This window comes from Saccopteryx leptura, chromosome 11, assembly GCF_036850995.1.
Source record: "Saccopteryx leptura isolate mSacLep1 chromosome 11, mSacLep1_pri_phased_curated, whole genome shotgun sequence".
Lineage (NCBI taxonomy): Eukaryota > Metazoa > Chordata > Mammalia > Chiroptera > Emballonuridae > Saccopteryx > Saccopteryx leptura.
The window spans coordinates 22,836,889-22,850,035 of record NC_089513.1 but is presented as its reverse complement, the minus strand read 5'-3'; the positions used below and the strand labels follow the sequence as shown (position 1 = coordinate 22,850,035).

At 51.5% G+C, this 13,147-nt stretch overlaps 1 protein-coding gene across 2 annotated transcripts in view; it reads right to left on the bottom strand.

The window, feature by feature from the left end:
- The window catches only part of LOXHD1 (lipoxygenase homology PLAT domains 1), a 140,928-nt gene that overhangs the window by 22,067 nt on the left and 105,714 nt on the right, over window positions 1-13,147 (bottom strand). The window contains exons 30-35 of one of the 2 annotated variants that reach the window (XM_066352890.1): window positions 9,721-9,930; window positions 9,465-9,600; window positions 6,758-6,966; window positions 5,728-5,913; window positions 3,048-3,175; window positions 765-882 (exon numbers count right to left, since the gene is read on the bottom strand). In XM_066352890.1, the coding sequence (XP_066208987.1) occupies window positions 765-882; window positions 3,048-3,175; window positions 5,728-5,913; window positions 6,758-6,966; window positions 9,465-9,600; window positions 9,721-9,930 (987 nt within the window). The remainder of the gene's footprint in view (window positions 1-764; window positions 883-3,047; window positions 3,176-5,727; window positions 5,914-6,757; window positions 6,967-9,464; window positions 9,601-9,720; window positions 9,931-13,147) is intronic. The other variant, XM_066352891.1, reaches the window with a different exon arrangement.

Sequence of the window (13,147 nt, the reverse complement as noted above, 5' to 3'; positions counted from 1 at the left end):
GAGGAACCTGCTCTGTGTGCCCTGCACAGGTCCTGAGACCTCCGCCATGATATGCTAGGGATTTGGAAATGGGCCATGTGTCTAAACATGTTTCCAAGACTGTGCACAAGAACTGTTTGCTGAGTGAATGACAGAAAATGAACCAACCAACCACTGTCAGCCACAAACGCCTGGGAACAGTGGGCTGAAGTTGGCCAGATTGACCTTGGTGTGGGCACCATATTGTTGGCTCAAGAAAAATCTGCTAATGGCTGAAGAGGGGTGTAGGAGCTTGAGGGGACTTGGGACAGATGGCCTTTGGTGGATGAGTGATGAGATGACTGACTCAGAGGGGAGGGGAGGTCCAAGAGAGAGAAAGAGGCAGTGACCTCACTGAGTGCTCACAGGCACACCAATAACTGCCTTGCTGTCCAGCCTCAAGTTCCCCCCACAGAGTCTCTTGCTGTCCCAGCTGCCTGTCTCACTCGTCCCAGCTGCCCCTGTCTCACTCCTCTCAGCTCACTTCCTCCAGGAAGCTCTCTGCATGCTACACTGCATGCTGGTTCGCGGTCAGTTGATTCAATTTTGACTGGATGCAAGTAAATAAAACTACATTCTCTGATTAATTCACATCAGAGGGGCCTGTTGGGTTATATAGGCTGGGTTTGTGTGATAACCCTCGAAGGCGACAGTTTGCACTTTATTATGGTCCAGCGATGACCCGAAAGAGCCGGAAGAAGGTACGGGCTGTGGGTGGAAGGCAGAGTGAGGTGCGGACCACGTACCCGCTCCAGGAACCACTCGGGCCGGTTGCCCAGGCCGTCTATTCGGATCCGCATCTTGGTGAAGGGAGCAATGTCCAGGATCTCCATCAGGAAGGTGTCATTCTGCTCCCGCTCAAATCTGGGGGTGGAGAGCCAGGGGCATGAAAAAGGGGAGCTGGCCATGGTGAGGTGCCCAGGTCGTGCCACAGATGAGGTTCAAGGTAAGAAGAGAACAGGCTTTTACTTAGCCCCTCTTTCAGTCCCCACTGACTCCCCCATGGCCTGTCTCTTATGCCCCAGATGTGTTCCCAAAATACTGGGTTCAATGAGTTTGATAGATAGAAATGGTCTTGAATCAAAACCTACCAGTTCTGGGGTCTTAATCTCATCCTGCTGGCCACCTACGCAGTCTCAGCGCCCCTCTGGGACTTCGGTTCCTCATCTCTAATCTAGGGAGAATGACACTAGCCCTGCAATCTCACAGAAGTGTCACAAGGACCAAACGAATATGAAATCAACTTCAAATGCAAAGGAATTTCATATCTGCAAAGCGTTACAGGGCTGCCATGAATGGTGGGGCAGGCTGTGCCCACCTGCACAACTCTAGATGGTGCCATTCACAATTTTTAAAAATATACAATCTGCACAACTGAAGGCAGCGGCCCTAGAGTGGCAGGTAAATAGAGAGTAACATTGCTTTTGTTGCTATTACTACTTTCCTGCTGAATGACATCATCTGGGAGATGCTCTACCGTCAATCCGTACTAATCTGCCTACAGTGCCGCCCAGGTAACGTGACCTTCAGTGCTGGCTGATAGCTCGACTGCTGATTGATTCCAGATGCTGCTAATAAACCCCTGGGGGTTATGCAGGTGGCACTGAAAATATGACACTGCATGGCAATTGTCATGCCTTCTTGAATATAAGGCATATTTTTAAGAGCAGGGGCCCTAGCTAGTGGGGTCTCGGGCTGCAAATGCTACGGACTTAGAATGAACTACTCCTTGTCTTAAAGGCAGTGGGGGACAGTAGTGCAGTCTCATCTCTCCTGATAACTTGCTCATTGCATTTTATGATTATTAGAAGTAAAAAATGTTCTCCCCAAAGTCTGCCCTAAGTCCCTCCTGCTCCAGTTTAAGCCTAGTCTGTCCCTCTGGTCACATGGAAACTGAAGGAGGAGCTCACTAAGTCCCTTGTCAAGCTCACATCACACACGGGAGATTCCTCTCAAGTCGTCTTTCAACTCATTTGATTCCTTATTCTTGCCACGCATACGATGGTGCAGATCAAAGGAACTTTAGAATTTTTGGTTTTGTATTTCTCTTTAATTTTCACCCTTTGAATTTAGCCATGTATTTTTATTTAATGGTGGGGCAGGTGAAGGAAAAGGGAGAGACAAGCTTGTCCTACAGAAGATGGAAGAGTGGGTTACTCTGTCCCTCACCTTTCTTTAGAGACCACCCCACATCTGGATGGACCTCCTCCCCTCCGGGTAAAAGGCCCGCACCCCAAGGGGAAGCCCCTATTGGCCCTTCGTCCCTCCACAACTCACTCGCCACCTCTTTCTGCTGCTCCAGACGTTCAGCTGACTGGCAGCAGGGCTCCCACATTGAGGGGCTGCCCTAGGAGACACAGTCAGCCTTTGAGCCGTGTTCCCTAATGCCTAAAATTCTTCTGTAAACTAAGTGCCCCCCCTGGCCTAAGGCTGTTGTCCTGGTCAGCCTCAGGCTGTTCTCAGCCACAGAGACTGACTGTGAGTGGGTGCTGGGTACCTTCCCTGAGGATAGCCTTTGATATGGAGTGAGGAAGGCAGGGAACCAGGGCAGAAAGGGAATGAGGGACAGCAGAGGCCACGCTTCCCCAGGTCACCCTGCAGGTGCTGAGTAGGGAGGCCCCTCTAGGTAGAAAAAAGAGGGCAAACCCTGGACCATGCCAGCAGCCTTGCCCTCTGAGCCAGAGGCTCAGGAGATTCATAATGACAAAATACTGCAGTATACAGACATTACAATAAACGTTTTCTAGTGATGGATGAATGGAAGGAAGATAGGGCTATGGGGTGAAGCAATCAAGGAAGGCTTCCTAAAAGAGGCAGACTTGAGCTGAACTTTGAAAAAGAAAGGTCTTGAACACAAGAGAGTGGGTGAAGGGCATTCCAGGAGGGGCGATGACAGGGACAGAGGTGTGGAGGCTGGAGGCCCCAAGGCATGAGGGGAGTGAGGAAGGCAACCTGGCTGAAGGTGAGGTGGGGCTGACAGTGGAGAGCTGGATGTGCGGAGGCCAAGGGGCACAGGTGGCTCCGCATACCTGGCCTTCTTTTTGTCCAGCTGCACTTCCTCCGTGCTGCCGTTGATGCCATAGAGGGTCATAAAGATGTTGGAGTCGGTGCCACCGCCAACCACGTCTCCTGTCCACACAGTCATTTCGTAGAGCTCCTGCCAGGAGAAGGATGCCAGCCCTGAGCCTGGGCCTTACCCCCAACCCTGCCACTCGCCTCATTCTCACCAGGGCAAGGCGACACTCACTCCAGGCTGTGTGGCTCTGAATAGAGGCCCCCCACCCCGTTCCAACAACTGTGAACAAGAGTCAGGCCTTGTCACTATATGCCCCCACTGTGCCCAGCTGAGTGCCAGGCATTCCGTTTTAGGTAGAGGGAGTGGGTACAGCAGAAACAAGACTGAGAGTCCCAGCATTAACGGGTTCCTTTGTCAGTGGAATCCCAGCCTAAGTCCATGCATCCTAGTAGCACATGGTGGCAGGACAGTGGCCGTTGGAGCCATCCAGAGCTCCAAGGGAACCCCAGACCCACCTGCTTGCTGTGGACCATGGGCAGGTGCTCTGCCCCTTGCCAGCCTCTGCTTCGTCCACCGTGAAATGGGGATGAACACTGTGCAGAGTGGGAGAGCTGCAGACACCGGACCTGCCATGTGGCACGGCCCCAAGGGGCAGCGGCAGTTCCGGGTGCCTGCCCCTCCTTCATGCTGCAGCCAACAGACACCCAAGCATCAGTGGGTGAGGGATTCCTCAGGGGTGATGTTTAAGGCAGCCCAGCCTTCATTCATGAAGTGGGCCAATCATTTATTCTATCTGATTTTTGCTTTAGTTTGAGATTTTGCCCTTTGCCTGAGGTTTGCTCCAAATAGGACATAATCCCTTTATCTTATCTACCTCCCCCAAAGGGGGGGGGCAGTCTGTTTTCCCAGGACCCTCCTGAATCCCCTGCCTTGGTTCTTCCTCTGATAAGCAGCCTCGCAGCCAAGGGGCCACCTTTGCCCATGACCTGGGTTGTCTTCCAGTCCTGGCTTCTTATTTTGCTCCCTGTCACCAGGTGTCCGAGGACTAGCAGGTAAGTCACAAAGATTCAGTAGAGGTGCGCACACACAGTCGAGAGAAATGCCAGGCTAATCGTCTCCTGTGCACGTACCTGGCCCTTCCCTTCCCCTGTGGCTGCCACATGGTATTCTCACCGCTGCAGGTACCAGACACCCACTAACCAGGACCTTTAGGATTCAGAACCCAAATTATTCATCACAGTGATCATGCCCCCAACATTGTGCGTGCTGGGCACTGGGCCCTTTTCAAGCAGCAGCTAGAATTTCTGCCACGATACTGCAACATTAGAAGTGGTATTTTCAGGCCTGGCCCAGAGGACAGGCTTGCCAAGGGAGTAACTGGAGAGCCTCTGGCTTTACCGGGAAAATCCTCTCAGACCATCTAATAAGGGCATCTGTGCTGGGCACAGAGCTACTGGGAGGGAAAGCAGGGGCTGATGCTTTTTTGCTCCTATCTGGATGGGCATAAAAACCAGAACGGTCCAGATGAGTGCTTCGTGGTCCCAAGGAGACTGGCCCCTTAAAGCTGCCCCATCCAGACGCCTGCATTCTCTGTGTCCACAGTTCTCTCCTTTACACAGATGTATCTCTTTTATATCACAGATGTGCTTCCAGGAAGAAATACAGAAACAGGGCTTTTCTAATTCCGGTCTGATATCAGACATCCTGGGGAGACAGCCCGGCCAAAGAACGCGGTGGTTCTCTGCGAAACGACAAGCCTGTGTTCTTCTGTAACATGAGTAGCAGGGATATGGGTCCGGGTTTCCGTGGACTGAAGCCTGGAGGGAGACGCAGCCGCACTGAGCGGCTGGGCCTGCGATGCGTGTGGGGTGCTGCACACAAGCACACCCACTCCACATGCTCGCTGGGAACTGGGTCAGGACAGGGACCCCCCGGGTTGATTGTGTGCTCACCCACACAGACCGTCTGGCCACAGACGGAGACATCTGGGGAAGGGAGGGAGGCTATCTGTAGAGAGTTCTGTCTTCTGTTTCCACAGACAATATAGAAGGGCACACTTGGGTCCAGGGTGCTTACTTTTACCTTTGTGGGACAGCTTCTTTCTTTCTTTTTTTTTTCTGAAGTTGGAAACGGGGAGGCAGTCAAACAGACTCCCACATGCGCCCTACCGGGATCCACCCGGCATGCCCACCAGGGGGTGATGCTCTGCCCATCTGGGGCATCGCTCTGTTGCAACCAGAGCCATTCTAGCACCTGAGGCAGAGGCAATGGAGCCATCCTCAGCGCCCGGGGCCAACTTTGCTCTCAGCGCCCGGGCCAACTTTGCTCCAATGGAGCCTCGACTGCAGGAGGGGAAGAGAGAGACAGAGAGGAAGGAGAGGGGGAGGGGTGGAGAAGCAGATGGGTGCTTTTCCTGTGTGCCCTGGCCGGGAATCGAACCCAGGACCTCCGCACGCCAGGCCGACGCTCTACCACTGAGCCAACCGGCCAGGGCTGTGGGACAGCTTCTGAATCAAATCTAGTAGCAGCCTCCTGGCTCTGAGCAAAGTGCTTCTGGCTGGTGTACCAGGCTGCAGCTTCGGCCAAGGCCCAGTGATAAGTTTCCTGTGCCCCTCACACCCAGCTCCCTACTGCTCCCCCACCCCAACCTGGCTGTCCTTTTTGTGCAGTGCCCACACAGGCCTTGTCTGTACCTTCTTCCCGATGTTCACCACCGTAGCATCAAGCAGGTCAAAGACCCGGGAGGTGACACCATCTCCTCGGTCCTTGGCAAGCCAGCAATTGCAACGCAACGTATACTTGGTGCCCAGGGTGGGCACAGACAAACTCAGCTCCTCCACCAGCCAGCAGCTCTCCGGGGTGGCCCCATCATGGCCCAGCTGCAAGGGGACACATTGGGCTGTGAGGATCTGGGCACAGCTGGGAAAGAAACCCTTCCTTCCCTGCTCAGCATCCCCTGCCCCACCGGCTGCCTGCTCTCTCAGTGCTTCCTTCCAACGTGCTCCGGACGCACTGACCCGAGTGCCTCCCATGAGGGGAAAAGATTTTCCATAGAGAATTAAGATCTCTAACCAGATGACTTGAGTTAATAAAAAGATTATCCTGGATGGGCCTGACCTAATCAGGTGAGCCCTTTTAAAAGAGGGTTCAGATATCAGGAATGGACGAAGTCAGGGAGGTCTGAGGCACAAGGCATCTTATTGGACTTGAAGAAATGAACTACCATGTTTTGGAGGGGCTTTCACGGCAGGGAATACGGGAAGCCTCTGGGAACTGGGGGCTCCAGTCCTACAACCACAAGGAAATAGATTTTGCCAATTAACAGTGAGCTTAGAACAGGATCCCAAGTCTCACTGGGCTTGATTTCAGCCCAGTGGCATATTGGGAGGGGGAACCAGCTAATCCACGTCTTCATTCCTGACCCGGGAAAGTGTGAGACAATACATTCGTGTGCCCTTAAGTTACTAAGTTTACAGTCCTTGATTACACAATATTAGAAACTAATACACAAGGCATCCCCATTGAGTGGGTGCAACTGGGACCTGGAGGGGTAGGTGGCTCACCCAAGGTGATGGCCGAGACCAGGAGGTCTTCCCCTGCTACCTGCCCTGCGGTGGGGCTCAGGTCAGTAGCTCTGCCCGCCCCCCATTTCCCCTCCCACCCGTGTGCAGGTTAGCTCCTTCCTTCCCTGGGGTCACTATCCCGAGGCCCCAGGGCCAGCACCTCTATTTTCTTGATGACGCCTACATCCAAGCCTCCAACATAGAACTCCTCCACGGAGCCACTGCTGAAGCCCTTCTTCCCTTTGGGATAGTCCAGCCAGATGCGGTTACTGATCTCGTCGTCCTCTCCGATGAGGATGACGAAGGCCCGGCTGTCGGTGGCTGCATCCTCTTGCTTCCCAGTGGTGACTGACACATAGTAGGGAATGACTGCAAGAGATCAGGGGGCCCAACCTCATAATGGGCCGGCTGGACCAGGGCAGGCTGGTAGACTTGGAAAGAGACTTGGAGATTTGTCTCCCTGCCTCTGAGACAAAATGCAAGGGTGAGTTATCTATGGCGAGTGCCTACTCTCCAAGGAGGGAGAGAACTGGTAACTCCAAGTTGTTGGGGACCAAAATACCAACAGGGTTTTTGCATTTTGGGGGGGGGGGATAGAGGTTTGGGAATTGGCTGTAAGCTGACAGTCTGCCCAACCCCCCACCTCACTTGTTCTGTGAAGGTGCAGGCTAAGCCCTTCCCCACACCTCCATGTTAGCTGTGATGCTCATCCTTCCCCCCATGTTCCCCGGAAAGACTGGAGGCAAGCTTCTTCTTTGTGTAAAGTTAGGATGGTAAGTATGGTGGGGTTTTCTTGGGTTGCCTTGGATACATAATCAAAGATCTCATTGATTTGCTAATGGCAAAATCGCATTGCCCTATAAATAAAGCAAGATGCGGCTTTGTGGGGGGGGACCTCTGTTTCAGCTATCAGCTTTGCAGAGCCCTCCTGAACCCATTCTTTTTAATTCTTTAAGTCTATTTTCTTAATTTCGCACCATTCCCACTCAGGACCTGAAAATGCTAGTCGTACTGGTTCATGACACCAAGCAGAGAGCAGAGAGAGTGCCCTCGCCATAGGAAAACTTAGTTGCACCTAGCACTCCCAGGTGAAGTGGGTTAGAACAATAACCTTTCCCCAAGCACAGGGGATGCCTGTACTGGCATTTTGCTATGTCAGCAAAAATGAGGTTGGCAAAACCAAGGTCTCACAGAAAGTAGGAATTTAGGGAAGAATACATGTAACACAGTAAATGAAAATTCTAGAAAGCATCCATTTCTATCCACTAAACCAGACTAATCAACATAAAAACTTGCTCGGGTAACGTAGCATAAAGTTCTAGTTGCCCGCCCAGTCTTCATTCCTCTTGCAGCTAAGGATTGTAAGCAGATGATATGTATGCAGATGTTGTTGGAAAATTTGTGTTAAAGGGTCTGACTCAACAGGGAGGGGCACCTTTTTGCCCCTTACCCTTCCATTCATTCTGCTGGGGGTGTGGATATGATGGCTGGAGCTCCAGCAGTCATCTTGAAACCACGGATGACCTTTACAATGGAAGTCACTGGTGAGGTTGCCAGAGTGACTAAGAGGAAAGAGCCTAGGTCCCTGAGTTCCCTGGAGCTGCTATATCAGTACCAGCTGCCTACCCCTGAACTTCTGTATGAGAGAAAAGAAAAATCCCTCAGTTGTTTAAATCACTGTCTCCAGGTCTCTGTCACTTGTAGTTACTAACTGATACAAGTTGGAGACCCTTCTCCTTGCTCATCGTCCTCAGTAGCTTCAGAGATACTACCCTGGTGTGGTGGGTTATAGGTTATGCAATCTGTATCTCTTTGAAAAGTTTCCAAACTGCACCTTCCTGACTGGAATTACCTGCATTGTTTTCCACATCTGCCCACAGCCTTGTTCCATCTTTATGAAGAGGCCCCCTTTGGCCTTTCCACAGTGGTCACAGTGCTTACTTAAGGAGAGGCACTATCTTGTGGTTCCCGTCACTTATTCACAAAGTGAGAAGCCAGAATACAAAGTGACCGACGCTCTCTGCCCAGCCCTGCAGACCCACTGTGTGGGTTCCTGAAGTGGAATCTAGTGGTGTCATGCTCTGTACCTAAGAGAGCTGGACAGAAAGGCAGAGCACGTTTAAATGTCCAATAGATAAATATAGAACTGCCTTACCTCAAAAACGTGGTTGGAAAAGTAATGTGTCAGGGGATTACAATATTGTTTTGTGGAGGAGGGAAAAACAAAAGCCAGAGAGTGACTTGTCCAAGGCCCCATGTATTATTGTCAGAACCAGAAATGAAACTCAAATTTCAAAAAAAAAAACCCAGCTCAAGACTTCTTTCTGCCAACCCCCACCACAAAATTCCTTAAGTTTGCGTGGTCGAGTACTTCATGTGATGCTCCAGTAACATGCAAAGGATCCTCATTGCTGAAGTCTAGCTCTGTCAGATGAGACTTGTCCGAGGTCCCCTGGGCTAAATCTATATCCCAGGAGTCTGGGTGCGGGCAGGGTTCCCGACAGTACCCTGGCGGTATATCAATGGGTTAGGGACCTCACTCTAACTTTTCTTAGTCTTTGTTTCCCCATCTGTAAAGGGGGCCAATCCCTGCCCTCTCACCCCTTATGGTTGTTGTGGGGGTGGAAATAGGCAGCAGATCAGAAAATTGTGTATAAATCATAAGATATTAGATAGTAAGTTAGACACCTTCATCAGCGAGGTCACCATCAACACCATGTCAGGACAACACTTGGTATCGTCATGGTGGAGCTTAGTCTTGCAGTAAGTCAGATAATGGTGGGGTAAATGCATGGCCTGTCCAGGAATATCTTAAACATGTTTCCATGTGCCTGATCCTCCTCTGATGAACCTTCTGCTTGGCTTACCCCGGCCGTCCTGAACGTAGTTGACCATGGGTCCCGTCACTGTGGAGATGTCGACACCGGCCATCTTGGAGCTCAGGGCGATCTCCCAGAAGTCAGCGGGGCTGCTGCAGTTGCTGCTCCGGTCCCCAGTGTACTCCTGTGGGAGGAGCATGACCTAGGCCATTAACCCTCCGGCACCTGCTGCCCCACGGGGCCTCCCCCAGATGAGGATGATGAGAGGTAATGGCTGAGCCCGCACCATCTGCCTTTCACATACCTTCTCATAAAAGAGCCTCTCGAGTCGCCCGTCCTCCTTCTTCAGGGACAGCCAGCGCCCACACAGGAACAGGAACTCATCCTCGTTGGTGTCATTCCAGATGTCCACCTTCTCCACGTACCAGTCTGCATACCACTTGCTGTTGTCATGGCGGAGTTTAATCTTGTAGATGACGCCCAGGTCGGCAGCCTCGATGATGAAGGTGTCGGACTGCGGAGACCAGATGTGGGGGCTCTGTACCTCCACTCACTCCAACCCCATCCATCCAGTACAAGCAGAAGGTTCATCAGAGGAGGACCAGGCACATGGAAACGTGTTTAAGATATTCTTGGACAGGCCATGCATTTGCCCCACCATTATCTGACTTAACTATAAGACCAAGCTCCACCATGATGTACCAAGTGGTGTCCCGACGTGGTGTTGATGGTGACCTTGCTGACGAAGGTGTCTAATTTACTATCTAATGTCTTATGATAATATCTAATGTTTTCCATACCCCTCAACTGTTGAGCTAAACAGACATTCCTAGGTGGGCAGCCTTCCAGGTCCAAATCTCGAACGCGGAGTGTTTGGTATTCCAAGGCCTCACTTGTACAATGCCCTGTTTTGTAGTCCACAATCTTTGGGAAACTCCCTGATGGTGTTTGGAAGGTGGACTCCGTGAGCTGTGTGAGTGGGGGTGGGACAGACAAGGGCACTCTACCGTGTCCTGGCAACTGGACGTCCTTAGTTATGTTGAGTATCAGCATGAGTCCAGGCTGGAGGCTGGAGGGTAAGAGCTGAGGAAGAGGTAGAACCCTCTGAATGATGGGAGGGGCTTGGCCTGTCCATGGGGAAGTTGGGAGGCGGCTGGAGCAGCCAGCTATCTGGGCTGCAGGCTCTGGGGGAGGCAAGGCTGAGGAAAATGCAACATCTAGAATGTGAGTTTAGGAGCGTTTTCTGTAGGCTGTGAAATAAAGCTTCCTCTGTGTCCCTGATTATACCTTCAGTAAAGTGACATTACACTCTTGGGTAATTGGATTCTTTGGGGACTGCTCAGTGAGATGTGTAATTCAAGGCCTTGGGTGAAGCACAGTGAAAATACAAGTTGACTGTGGCAGGGTGAGTTTGAGTGACACCCACTTTCCTTCTGAGAGATGTGCTGTGTCGTGGTGCTGAGTGCTGGGGACCCAGAGATAAATAGTAGAGGACGCCCTCTCCCCTCCCTGAGACAGCCCCGGTGGTAGAAGGAGCCACCCATGGTAGGACTAAGGCAGGGCTGGGACGATTCTCCAGGCGGGGGCATTAAGCTGAAGATGGGGCCAGGCCTACCGGCAGCCAGGGTAGGTCAGCCTTGGGCTGAGGAATCTGCAGGTGAAGGGGGCGTGGCTGAGGGAAGGTGTGGACTCTTGCACGCCTCGGGGCACTGGCAAATGACTGAGTCCATTAGAGCAAAAATGGGCACAACTTATGACACAGCATTCCACTTCTTTGCATCTGTTCTGAGGGGACATCTTCATATGTGAGCAAGGATATCTGTTGCAGGATAATTTTTACTGTGGAAAACTGGGAGCCATTAGGCGTTTAGCACTTGGGGAATGGCTAAATAACTGTCAGTGTGTGTGTGTGTGTGTGTGTGTGTGTGTGTGTGTGTGTGTGTGTATTGGTTAGTAAGAACAAGCCAGCTTCATTTATGTTCAAATATCCTGACATAGAAGATTTCCAAGGCGTCCCATTGCATGCCAAAGGCAAGCTGAAGCAGCATTCATATAGGATGATGCTTTTTATGTAAAAAAATCAAAGCTGCAGAAAATCATTATATCTTTCTTAGGGGCACTTGTACAGGGATGCAGAGAAAAGCCTTGGGAAGATTTGGAGACAGGAGAGAGTGTAGGGCATCCTGGAAACTGGGCCCAATGGGTCCAAAAAGGGCATTCCACACAGGCTGGCGGGGCCGGCCACCATGAAGGCTTGTGTATTCCATGGAGGGCTCAGGCCAGGTCTGGGCTGGGTGGGGAGCCCCTGATGTTGTGTATTCCATGGAGGGCTCAGGCCAGGTCTGGGCTGGGTGGGGAGCCCCTGATGGTTGAAATGAAGGAGTGACTCTGTCAGCTTTGAATTGGTTAATTGGAGAAGTTGGGAGGATGGGCTGGATTTCAGGGGCCTCGAGCAGGGAGTCAGACCGGTCCAGTAAGTTAGGTGAGAGTGGAGATGGAGTTGACCAGGCTGATCTGAGATTTAGAAGAGAGAATCTTCAAGACATGGTGATTGATTGGATGTGGGTTGGGAGGGGGTGCTGAGAGGAGAAGGGTGTCAAAGACGACTCCTGGAGGCCAGAGCAGGTGATCAGAGAAATGGAAGCTTTCAGGTGCTCAGCAGTAAACTTAGTCACATAAATCGTCAGTGGCTGAGCCAGCAGTAGCTCCAGCTCCGCTGATGGGATGTCAACACCAGAGGAGAGGAAGAGAAAGGATCGGGCATCACAGAGGAAAGATTCTTGTTGTGCTATCACAGTTGTTAAGAGAGAAGAAAATCTGATCGAAAACAGAGGAGACTGGGTTGCATCCCTTCATGCATGCTTTCATTCTTCTCTTCGCTCAACAAATATGCATTGTGCCTACTCTGTCCCAGGCTCTGTGGATGTAGCCGTGGACAAAAATGTACCTGTCAGCTGTGTGCCCCATGTGGCTGTTTTACAAGCATTTACCAGGCGTGTCTCCAGGCACCAACGAAGGCAGCGAGAGGTGTGCACTCCCAAGCCTTGCCAACACCCAGTACTAACAAAGAGCCAACTTCATGCCAGGAATAGCTCTAGGCACTGCCCATGTTTTAATTAAGTGAATTGGTTATATGGCAAAGGCAACTGAGGCAGAGAGATGCTAAGCAGCTTGCCCAAGATCCTGCAGCTAGTCAGCATCAGAGTCAGATCTGAACTGAGGTGACCTGGTCCCAGCCACAGGTCTGGGTGACTGACCACTGCTCAGCACTGCCACATTCCACAGCAGCACATGTGAGTAAGCCTGGTGATCACATCCCTGCTATAGGGTCAGGGACACCAGATGAGTCACTTGACTCCTTCGGCATTCTATTTTTCCAAAACAGATAGACTTCCTATTTATTACATACCTTACAAGTGCAGGGAAAATGATATCTTGTGTGTGCGTGAAATTATTTCTTCCTGGTACAAAGTGCTTGTACATATGTCTTGACCTGTTTTTGAGCCCTATGGTGTAAATAGCTATTGCAATGTTATCCTGACTTTAGAAGCAGTAACCAGGGCTACAGGGAAATGGCTCCTATCTGGATGGTGGAGAAAATGAATGGGAGCCTTGAGGGTCAACTCCCCTGGAACCAAGTTGTCAGAGTGGAGCTCCTTCCGGGTGGATGGGCTCATGGGGTCACCAGCCAGCTGCAGACCCACTTAGGTGACACCTGCTTTCCCCATTCC